This window comes from Mastigoproctus giganteus, chromosome 1 (genome assembly GCF_048544385.1).
Source record: "Mastigoproctus giganteus isolate SK-2022 chromosome 1, ASM4854438v1, whole genome shotgun sequence".
Lineage (NCBI taxonomy): Eukaryota > Metazoa > Arthropoda > Arachnida > Uropygi > Thelyphonidae > Mastigoproctus > Mastigoproctus giganteus.
In genome coordinates this window covers 84,019,181-84,031,235 of record NC_143575.1, presented here as the reverse complement: position 1 = coordinate 84,031,235, position 12,055 = coordinate 84,019,181, and the positions used below count along the sequence as shown (strand labels likewise).

General features: G+C 37.3%; 1 protein-coding gene across 1 annotated transcript in view; it reads left to right on the top strand.

Annotated features, from left to right (window-relative positions):
* Positions 1 to 12,055, top strand: part of LOC150090948 (uncharacterized) — a 385,861-nt gene that overhangs the window by 66,553 nt on the left and 307,253 nt on the right. Inside the window, exon 4 of the mRNA XM_090378546.1 lies at positions 9,743 to 9,863. Coding sequence (XP_090234672.1) covers positions 9,743 to 9,863 — 121 coding nt within the window. The remainder of the gene's footprint in view (positions 1 to 9,742; positions 9,864 to 12,055) is intronic.

The following is a 12,055-nucleotide window of genomic DNA, read 5'->3' as shown; positions in this document are numbered from 1 at the left end:
GGTGTGACATAAGCATGGGAGACCAAAATTGAGAGTAGGAGTGTGCTATAGGCCTAATGACTCTGATGAGTATAATAAGAAACTGTACAGAGAAATAGAGTGAGCCAGTAAATCAGATAGTCTTATAATGGGAGATTTTAATTTCCCAGATATTGACTGGAATTTGGGGGCTGGTCACTCACACACACTAGCAAGGCTTTTGTGGATTTATTGGATGATTGTTTTCTACATCAGCATGTTTGGGAGGCAACTAGAGGGAAGAATACTCTTGATTTGATTATCAGCAGTGATTCTTCATGCATTAAGAATCTGCAGATAAATGAACCACTAGGTGGCAGTGATCACAGTGTGCTGAAGTGGGATTTACTCAAAGAGGTAACTACCATTAGGGGTAAAGGGAAGGGTTATTGCTTTCGTAAAGGCGACTACGATGGACTGAGACAGTTTTTAAATTCTGTACAGTGGGACCAACTGATGATGTTACCAACAGCAAATGCAAAATGGGGAGCATTCAAAGAACTTATCTTGGAAGCTACTAGGCTTTACATACCAGCTAAGAAATATTGTTCAAGGTTTAGGCCTAAATGGATGTCAGATGAACTGATGAGGCATATGGCAGAGAAGAAACATGCATGGGATACATACAAATTAACACATGACACAGAAGCCTATGATAGATACAAGTTGATCTGTAACCAAGTTACAAAGGAGGTTAGGTAGGCGAAGGCAGATTACAAGAAATCTTTGGCAAGGGACGCAAAGAAAAACAGCAGAGTTCTTTACTTATGTAAACTCTAGAAGGAAGGGGATGAATCAGATTGGTCCACTTGATATCGATGGGTTAACTGTTGATGATCCTGCTCAGGTAGCTAACAAACTAAATGAATATTTTGCATCGACATTCACACATGAGGAGTTATTTAGCGAGGGGAAAGCCAGAGCTGTATTCAACTCTAGCAGTAATCTAGAGAATCTTGTAATAACTGAGAGTAAATTGGAGGAGAAATTGTTGAAGATAAACACAAGAAAGGCACCCGGGGTGGATGGGATCTATCCAGTTATATTAAAGGAGGCAGCAGAGGAAGTAAGCAAACCCTTAGCCATAATTATGAGAGCTTCCTTGGACTCAGGGGAGGTACCCACAGACTGGAGATGTGCAAATGTGACCCCAATTCACAAAGGAGGATCAAAGGCTGACACAAGCAATTATAGACCTGTGAGTTTAACTTCTGTTCGAGGAAAATTAATGGAGGCACTAGTTAAAGAAGCACTGCAGGATCATTCAGACAAGACTTCAGTTATAGCTCGGACACAGCATGGTTTTGTTAAGGGGAAGTCTTGCCTGACCAATTTGATTGGATACTATCTATGATGCAGTCACAAAGGAACTGGATGCAGGGAATAACTTTGATATTATATACTTGGATCTTAGAAAGGCTTTTGATACTGTTGCACATGGAAGACTGTTGCACAAATTGGAGCAGTGTGACATTGGAGGCAAATTGCTGCTGTGGATAAAGGGGTGGCTGAGGGGGAGAAGACAGAGAGTGGTAATCAATGGACACTGCTTGTCGTGGACTAATGTTATTAGTGGAGTCCCTCAGGGCTCAGTGTTGGGTCCATTATTGTTTTCTGTATTCATAAATGATATTGATGATGTTATATCAAGCTTAATGTCAAAGTTTGCAGACGATACAAAGGTAGGCAGGGTTGTCAAGGAAAATACTGACACTATGCTGCTGCAACAGGATCTGGAAAGGTTGAGCAGATGGGCTGAGAGGTGTCAAATGAAGTTTAACATTAACAAATGTAAAGTACTACACATGGGAAACAGCAACCCCAGAGCAACGTATCAACTCTGTGGTACTTCACTGACAGTGGTAGAGAATGACAGGGACCTGGCGGTGGTTGTGCAGGCAGATATGAAGTTCTCTGAGCAGTGCAGACAGGCTGCAAGAGTAGCTCATGGTGTATTGTCAATGATATATAGGAATTTTTCTAGCAGGGATAAGGAGGTGATTATTCCCTTGTATAAGGCAATGGTCAGGCCACACCTAGAGTACTGTATACAGGTCTGGAGGCCTCATTTCAAGAAGGATGTAGAGCTGCTGGAACGAGTACAGAGAAGGGCAACAAGATTAGTGAATGGAACAAAGGGGTGTTCTTATGAAGAAAGGCTTAAATTTTGCAAATTACAGTGTCTGGAGACTAGGCACCAGCGAGGTGATCTGATAGAGGTGTATAAAGCATTGAATGGTTTGAGCATGCTCAATGCTGATGGGATTCTTCCTCTCGCTCAGAATAATCACCTGAGAGGGCATAAATTCAAATTGAGGAAAGACAGATGTAGGATAGACGTGCGGAAATTTGCCTTTAGCCAGCGAGTGGTTGGTTGGTCGAACAGACTTCCATCCCTTATCGTGGAAGTTGATAGCCTAAATAAGTTTAAGGCTCAGCTGGACAGGTATTTTGAACGAACAGAGGGGTGAAGTGGAAGTGGGTGTTTTTTTGGCTGATGCTGCATAAGCTTGCTTTCTTTCATCAAATGCCTCTACTAATGCCAATGCTAATGTTCGAACAATTGAATAGGACACTGAATAAGGCATTATCTCACCTACGCAATAGAGCTGGAGACAGCTGGGACAGGCAACTTCCTTATCCACTGTTCCCAATCAGAATTTCTATACACCACAATGTTATGGAAAAACCAGCATTCCTACTGTTGGAATTTGACCCAAAATTCCCGTGGGACATGTCTGATGACAGCATAAGGCCAAAATATGAGGATATCCAGGAGTTCGTGGAAGAGTTTATTAGCAGATTTGAAACCGCAAGAGAGAGAGAGAGAGATGGCAAAGGAAGCCAGTTTACGGAGTGGTACAAAGAGAAGAGAACAATGGAAGGATGCATAAGCAAATTAAAGAAGGGGATTCGGTACAAATCAAAAATGAGGAGCTAAGAAGTAAAAGATGACTAAAACAGGCAAAAGGACTCTTCATGGTGATAAAGAAGCTCTCACCAGTAACCGGATAAAATAATGGAGTCACTGGTTAAAGATGCATGGCAGGATCATCTAGACAAGACTGCAGCAATAATTCAGACACAGCATGGGTTTGTTAAGGGAAAGTCTTGTCTGACAAATTTGATAGGATATTATGATGTGGTTACAAAGGAACTTGATGCAAAAAATAATTTTGATATCATCTATTTGGATTTTACACTGTTGCACATGAAAGACTATTGTACAAATTGGAGCAAAATGGTATTAAGGGTAAGTTGCTACAATGGATAAAAGGATGGTTAAGTGGGAGAAGACAGCGGGTGGTAATCAATGGGTGCTGCTCTTTGTGGACTAATGTTATTAGTGGAGTCCCACAGGGTTTGGTGTTGGGTCGACTGTTGTTTTGTATATTTATCACTGATATTGATGAAGGTATATCAGGCTTAATGTCGAAGTTTGCAGATGATACAAAGGTTGGCAGGGTTGTTAATGACAGTAATGGCAGTGTGCTACTGCAACAGGATCTAGATAATTTGGGCAGATGGGCTAAGAAGTGGCAACTGAAGTTTAACATTGACAATTGCAAAGTACTGCATATGGGTCGAAGTAACCCCGGAGAAACGTACCAACTGTGTGGTGCTACACTTAAGGTGGTAGAAAATGAAAAAGACCTGGGAGTAATTGTGCAGGCAGATATGAAGTTTTCTGAGCAATGCAGACAGGCTGCCAGGGCAGGTCATGGGGTTTTGTCAATGATATATAGGAATTTTGCTAGCAGGGAAAAAGAGGTGATTATCCCTCTGTATAAGGCAATGGTCAGGCCATGCCTTGAGTACTGCGTACAGGTGTGGAGGCCTCAATTTAGGAAGGATGTAGATTTACTTGAGCGTGTACAGAGAAGGGCAACAAGATTGGTGAGGGGAATGAAGGGATCCTCTTACCAAGAGAGGCTTAAGTTCTGCAAATGGCAGTGGCTGGAGACTAGGCACCTGAGCAGTGATCTGATTGAGGTATATAAGGCCTTGAATGGGTTGAGCATGCTGAATTCTGATGGGATCCTTCCACTTGTTCAGATTACGAACCTAAGGGGGCATAAATTCAAATTAAGAAGAGACAGATGTAGAATAGATGTGCGGAAATTTGCCTTTAGCCAGCGGGTGGTTAATTGCTGGAACAAACTTCCATCTGTCGTTGTGGAAGTTGATAGGTTGAATAAATTTAAGGAGGAACTGGACAGGCATTTGGAGGGAATGGCGTTTTTTTTTTGGCTGATGCTGCATAAGCTCATACACATGCTTTCTTGCATCACATGCCACTACTACTACTACTACCTACAAATTGTGGCAAATAAACAATACCCAAACAGAACGGGTAGAACACGAGGACCGATTGAAAAAGTATTATTTTGGAGATAAAAGTATCCTAAATGATTGTTTATTCACCAAAGAGAGTTGAGCGGGAACGTTCAGAGGGGATCGTAGAAAAAAGCAGGGAGGAACAGGAAAATCTGATGAGAGGTAGTAAGGATGTCTGCCCAAAGGAAGTAGCAGATAATCCGGAACATAAGTTTGTTCCTGTTTTTTTCTTTAATCCCGAACCCAAGGACTCATAATATAGCCTGTGAGGAATTGAGTGAGAACTATTAGGCAAGTTAGTTACTGAAATTGAGATAAATGGTAATAAATGTTATTGCTCATGGGTAACAAAAGGGTGGTACAGGGGTAAATAAAGGGAAGGTAATAGTATAAAGGAATTAGTAAAGAAATTATATTTATAGGGGTAGTACTGTAAGTATATGTTAACCTATATCGTTAATTTAGGCCAGGTGCCAACACAAGATAACATATCAGATGAGGTGTAAAGAGAAAGAAACTTTATTAATAGAGAAACCTCATGGGTAAAGAGGGATGACTAAGATGGTAACTAGAGAGTAACTAAGGTAGAATAAGTGATCTATAGTGAATATTATTGAGGTAAGAGGATACCGGTTGTAATATATTTCATGTGTTAAAATAAAGGTTAGAAAAAAAATATAAAAAGAGTAATAAAAGTTAAAATGAGTTTACTGATTTAAGTGATAAAAATTGGTAACGTAAGATAATGATTGAGTAATCATTGATTATTCATTTTAAGTAAGATACAGCTGATACAAACTGATGTTAATAATTTGTAATGGAAGAGGGAACGGCCTTGAGCGTAGTTGAGGGAGAGATAGTGTATTGTACTGTAATGTGATTCAAATATATGGAAATTGGTATGCTTGTATGTAATTATTTGATTTTTATGTAAATGCTGTATTGATGTTCATTAAAGGTTGACATTTTTATCAAAAAAATGTCTCTTTAATGTTCTGCTAACACCCGCTTTACACACTCACACCCTAGGATCTAGAATTTTCTGTGAATTGCAGTTAGATTTGCGTTTTGTGGGCTGTTTGAGACTTCAGTAGGGTGGAGGTCTGAGAAAAGGAGAAACAGAAACGAAACCCCCACAGAGCATTACAGTGAGTTGTGACAACATTAGAGTGAGTTATGGGTTATAATATAAGAACAGCGTAGAGCGAACTGCGTTATAACAAGGGCCTGCTGTAATGTTTTTCAGTAAGATGCCAAATGAAGGCTGGAATTTTGCTTAGTATCAAAATATTTTTTATTTGCTTATTTTGAAGTTATTTTATCCAGTTTAGTTCCAAAAGAAGAAGAAGAGAAAATTTTTTTGAACATTATGCTTGCTGAATTTTCATTATTTAGTTTGTGAAAAACATACTGTGTCTACTGATAATTTTATGTAAAAAGTGTTTTCCTGTAAGATTTGACCCTAAAGAGTTATCATCGATCCACAACCTGGGATATCAGAACTGAAAAGGAACATCCCTGTTCCTTTTCAGTTTTCTGTTCCTTTCCGATGACATTGAATCAGCTCATTATAATATGTCATCTGATACTGAAATAGAATGCTATTCAAGTGTTGTGGATTCTGAATCTTGTAAAATGCATATGTTGATGTAAAATACACTACAAATGACAGATACCAGCATTACTTGGAGAAATGACTCTTCACAGATGAAATCCAAATGCTAAAAAGCATTGCATACTTTTCTAGCACCCCAGGTTAGTCCCCCAAGGCATGTCGGATGACCCTAGCAAATATAAAAGACAGTGAACATATTAAAGTATAGAAAGACCTACGATTATAGCAAGGATTGCAAAATGAGTTCTTTTTTGCAGCTCACAGAAGAATCACTCTTATCAACCAGGGAGGGCGGGAGAAGCTCTGTTTATTTACTGACAGTGATGCCCCCAATCCTGAAGTTTATTAAAACTCAAAGAATCAAGGTTTGAAGGGTAGTGAAAACTCACAAAATACTACAAATCTCAAGTGTGGGTGTAATCACCTAGAATTTTGGATCATCAGGTTTTTGCGCCTTACAAACTATGAAATTTGCTGAACCAAAATTTTAATTAAATTGGATATAAATTATTTCACAGTCTCTGAGAAATAGATTACACTGGTCAACATGAAAATCACATTAAAATTTGCCAGTTGGCTCTTGTTTTCGAATTACAGTTGGGGTCTCATATTAGCGAATTATTCTACATTATCAACTATGGCTCTCGGCAAAACACATGGCAACACACTCTTATCGTGTAATCGGCAACTGTTGCTTTGCTCTGCTTCACATGATAAGTTGTCACCTCGAATATGGCTAGGCACTGGGTGATTTGTTCAGTTAGCGGTTGTTCTCTGTGAGACTCCTACTTTTTGCACAGTATTTGTGTCTTATAAGATGTCCCGTAATTGTGTGAATAATTCGGATGGCTTCTGTTACATATGTGGAGAAATCACGTTAACTTCAAGAAAGCATTCCTTTCTTGAAGTTAATCGAGCCATAAAAAAAGCCTACTTCTTTTACGTTGGGTGTAAAGTAGGCAACCAGGACATGAACTGGGCTCCACACATATTCTCCACACTACCTGTTCATCAAGATTCAGTGTGTGGGTGAATCAAAAGGGACATTTAATGCCTTTTGCAGTGCCCATAATATGGAGGAGCCAACAAATCACATCACAGACTATTACTTCTGTATGGTGCCTCATTAGAAATTGGATGACAGTGAAGAAAAAATGGACAGTGACACACCCAAATATATCAATTGCAATTTGTCCTGTGCCTCATAGTAAAGTACTACCTATTCCTGAACCACCCAACCGTTTTTCTGCACATTCTGATGAACATCAACTTGATATACATGAAGTACAGCAGCTGTCTACATCAAGGGATCCACCACCATTTTATCCTTCTGAATTACATAAGACCACAGAAAGTGAGTTTAATGACCTCATCAGGGATCTCAAACTGCCAAAGAATAAGGCAGAGCTTTTGGCCTCGAAGCTGCAACAGTAGAATCGTCTTGATCATTCTGTGAAAGTGACTACATTTCATACTCAAAATAAAAACTATGATAAATTCTATCAAACAGAAGGTGAACTTCCTGTTTGTAAGGATGTTGATGGTCTAATGGCAGCAATGAACACGAGGCGCCTTCCCGAAGGATGGCAAGTACAGTAGACTTAGTTTTCTGGGATAGATGGTAAAAAAACAAATCCCGGTTAATCCAAAAATACAAAAAAACTTGTCTTTTTGTGGTGCAACGGAATACAACAATCGACGCGACGCACTAAAACAAACTAAACATTTGATTTTTTTTTTTTTTTTTTTTTTTCTTTAGCAGTGGGTTCTAGTTATTACTTGAATTTTATGATTTTTGGTTGTTTTTTTTTTTTTTTTTTTTTTTTTTTTAATTTGGAGTCTTGAAATGTCGCAGTAAATCGAAAGTCTGCTGTATTTATAAAATGCTTCTAAGGTTAGCCTTAAGGCTGTATTTTTACACAAAGGAAATATGCTGCCTTCAATCCCTCTTGTGTATGCTGTCCACAAAAATGATTCATATGCAAACATGGAGAACATCCTATTAGATGTATACTATCAGAAGTATGAGTGGCAGATATATGGTAATTTAAAGGTAATCGCCATTTTATTAGGATTACAAAGGGGTTACACTTAAGTATTATTGCTTTCTCTGCAAGTGGGATAGTTGTGCCAAGGATATGCACTACAAGAAGAGGAGTTGGCCTCAGTGAAAATCATTAACACTTGGAATGAAGAATGTAGCATTTGAACCTCTGGTAGATCCAAATGAAGTTTTGCTTCCACCACTCCACATCAAACTCAGGTTCATGAAAAATTTCATGAAGGATTTGGAAGTGAATGGTCCTGCATTCACTTACTTGCAAGAGAAATTCCCAAGACTTGACAAAGAAGATTAAGGCAGGCATTTTCATTGGTCCACAAATTAGGCAACTTTTCAAAGTCGAACAGTTCAAGTGTGTCCTTAGTGAGCGCAAGAAATCAGCATGGAAAGTCTTCAAAATGTTTCAACTGGTCTTCTAAATGTTAAAGCCAGCAACTGGAGGCAGCTTGTGGAAGATCTCATTACTTCTTACAAAAAACTGGGGTGCAACATGTCATTGAAGATACATTTCTGGCACTAGCACCAGGATTTCTTCCCGCCAATCTGTGGTGCTGTCAGCAACAAACGTGATGAGCACTTTCATCGAGACATTGCAGCGATGGAACAAAGATACAAAAGCAAATGGAGGGCCACCATGTTAGCCGATTATTGTTGAATGGTGAAAAGGGATGCCCCAAAGCTGAATACAAGCAAATGGTGAAAAGTCCTGTGTTTGATACAAGTCAAGTCAAAGTATTTTATTATTTTTTGGCGGGCTCCAGGGTTTCCCCTATTCGCCGCTGAAAGTAATCTATTCATTGTGTGCAATTTATAATGATTAATTATACATGAAAAGTAGAATGATTAATTATACATGAAAAGTAGAATGATTAATTATACATGAAAAGACTATATACAATGATGGTATATAGTCTTTTGACTAATTGACTTTTGAGTAATTGAAACATGTGTTAATCAAACTCGCATTATGCGAGGCCTAGCTGTATTACATTATTTATTAAGCTGAATACCAAAGGTAACTATACAACTGATGAAATTTAATAAGAATTTGGAATATAAGTATATATAATATGCTGTTTCATATAATTTATTATTATTATTTTTAATTAAGTAAGTAAGTTTGTTTTTTTCATGCTATTTAAAGTCTTTTTCTTTTACCTTAATACATTATAACAGAATTTATTTAATTTTACCTTACACTCGATTAACCAGAAAATTTTGCTATCTGGAAGAGGTCTGACAGTAATTATTCCAGATAACTGACACCCTACTGTATTTATAAAAACATTGAATTTCCTCAATTAAAACTAAAACTGTTCTCTATAAAAGTTTGGCTGAAAGGCGCCCCAGTTAATATACATGTTTATTACTGTTATCAATTCTAGTTCAGCAGAAAACCAGTGTAATAACGAAGTGTAAAGGGAAAAGCTTAGTATATTTGAATCCAAATCATATCCAATTTCCATCTATTTTTTTAATGCTTCTTTTTTTGCTTGCTCACCTTAGGTCAGTGATCATTATGGATATTTTGATAGACATGTCTATTTTATTATTTGCTCATGTCAGTAAAAATTATTAATTGATAGTTGGTATATTAAGTATGCATGTTGGCAAAATGTATAGTTATTACACTCCATCTTATTTAAATTGGATTTCTGTAACACATGGAAAAAAATCCTTATTTCATCATGGTTTTTTTTTTTTAACAGCCCTGTTGGTACATGAGGATGAAGTAGAATATATAGATGAGCAGGGTAATCCTGTGGAAATTGGGGAAAATGATAGTATAGAATTATTTGAGATTACTGAAGGTTATCAGAGTAATGATGGGTGAGTACGTATATATATATATATATATATATATATATATATAGAATTAGTCAAATAAATCTAAAAATTAATATATTAGGTTTACTTCTCCCCCACACAGAGACACTTTATTAAATTAGCATGTTTGTGCCAGGCTACAATGACCACCATAAATGTGCATTACATTTTAAAATGTAATAATATTTACCTATTATGTTGAGACTGTAAATAAAAAGAGAGAGAGAATCCTTTTTCAATTTAACTCATCATAATCAAAAAAAAATTCATCAACCGGTGAAATACCACCACTTTGCTTATTGGAGGCTTGAAGTGTTGAAACCCATGTTTAGTCTCTAGAGCATAGGTTCCCAAAGTGGGCAGTACCGCCCCCAGTGGGTGCTGAAGCCTGGGGGGGGGCAATATTGGGTTCAGAAGCAATTGGGGGCGTTCAGGCGGTCTAGAGGTCGGTGGCTCCTTATCCGTATTTTTATCTCCTCAGGGTCCAGTGGACCCAGTTCAAAGGTCAACTAATAAATTCTATAATTTTTACTCTATGGACACAGCTGAACTTCACTATAGGTGAAGCCAGAACTGTTTTCTTCGATTTTCCCACTTCAATTTTCAAAACCTTCTATTGAATTTCACGCAAATGACAAAAATGTGACATCATGTGTATTTTTTTAGGCCTTTTTCTGTTATTTTTCTAAACCCACCATAATTAGCCTAGGGCCTTTTGAAACACGACAACGCGAGCTACTGTGAGTTGACATAAGAAGCAATAAAGCGAAACAGTAGCAACAAATGTTTTTTGAAAGGCGTACATTTTTGCTGTTTAGAAATAAGTTTCATTACAATCATCAGTCAAAAGTGTGATAGATAAGTGGAGTCATACAAAGTGTAAATTAAATCTTTTATTTTGTGAATATTGTTGCAAATTTTATTACTTCATTATGTCTGGATCTAAGAAGAAATGTCGACAGTACAGTATTGAGTATTTGAAATACGGCTTTATTCAGTCTCCTATGAACCAATTATTACCTATGTGCTTGATTTGCCAAAAAGTATTTTCAAATGAAGCAATGAAGCCTTCTAGGCTACAAGAGCATTTGACTAAAATGCATACTGACGAAAAGGATAAAGATTTGGCCTATTTTCAAGTACTAGAAGAAAAATATTTTAAACGTCCAACTATATCAAAACCTTTTGCATCATCCACTAAACAAGATAATGACGGATTACAAGCTTCTTATAATATTTCATTATTAATCGCAAAAGCGGGAAAACCACACACAATTTGTGAGGAATTAATCTTGCCGGCAGTAAAAAAGTAATAAACACTGTGCTTCATAAGCCAGCATCAGATATCATCATTCCTTTGAGCAATAATTCAGTGCAAAGAAGAATCGATGAAATGGCTGAAGACTTTGAAAAATCATTGTGCGATTATTTGAAGACATGCCAATTTTCCATTCAACTCGATGAATCAACTCTCCCAAATAATGAAGCACTACTCTTATCATACGTACAATTCATAAAAGAAGAAAAAGTTTGTCAAGAATTATTATTTGCTAAAAATTTGGAAGCAGATACAAAAGGAGAATCTATATTTAATACCATGAATAAGTTATTTCAAGAGAAAGGCATTCCTATTAGTAATATTTTGTCTGCTGCTACTGATGGTGCTCCAGCAATGACGGTGCCACAAGGGTTTCATAGCGCATTTGAAACAAGTAGTACCAAATGTACTCACTATACATTGTGTATAGTGAGTACAATGGGGACAACAAACTACATAGTGCATATCCCACACACTTTTAAATCTCTGGTTTGTCCAATACAGAGAACATACGCGGAGATGGGAGAAAACATTTGGTTGCGAAGAATTTAAGTGAACGCTTGCATACATCAGTCCATTACATTATTAGAGCAGTCAACAAGATTAGAAGCAATTCATTGAGTGACAGATTGTTTAGCCAACTTTGTAGTGAAAACGATGAAGATTTCAATCGTTTGCTGCTTCACACAGAAGTTCGTTGGCTTTCAAAAGGTATTTTTCTGAATCGATTTTACAATTTGTTTGATTCAGTACTAGAGTTCCTAGAAAACAGAGACGACGGATTGCGGGCCAACCTGATTACAACCAAAAATGACATTGCTTATTTGACAAACCTCTATAAAATATTTAATGAAGTCAATCTACAATTACAAGGTGA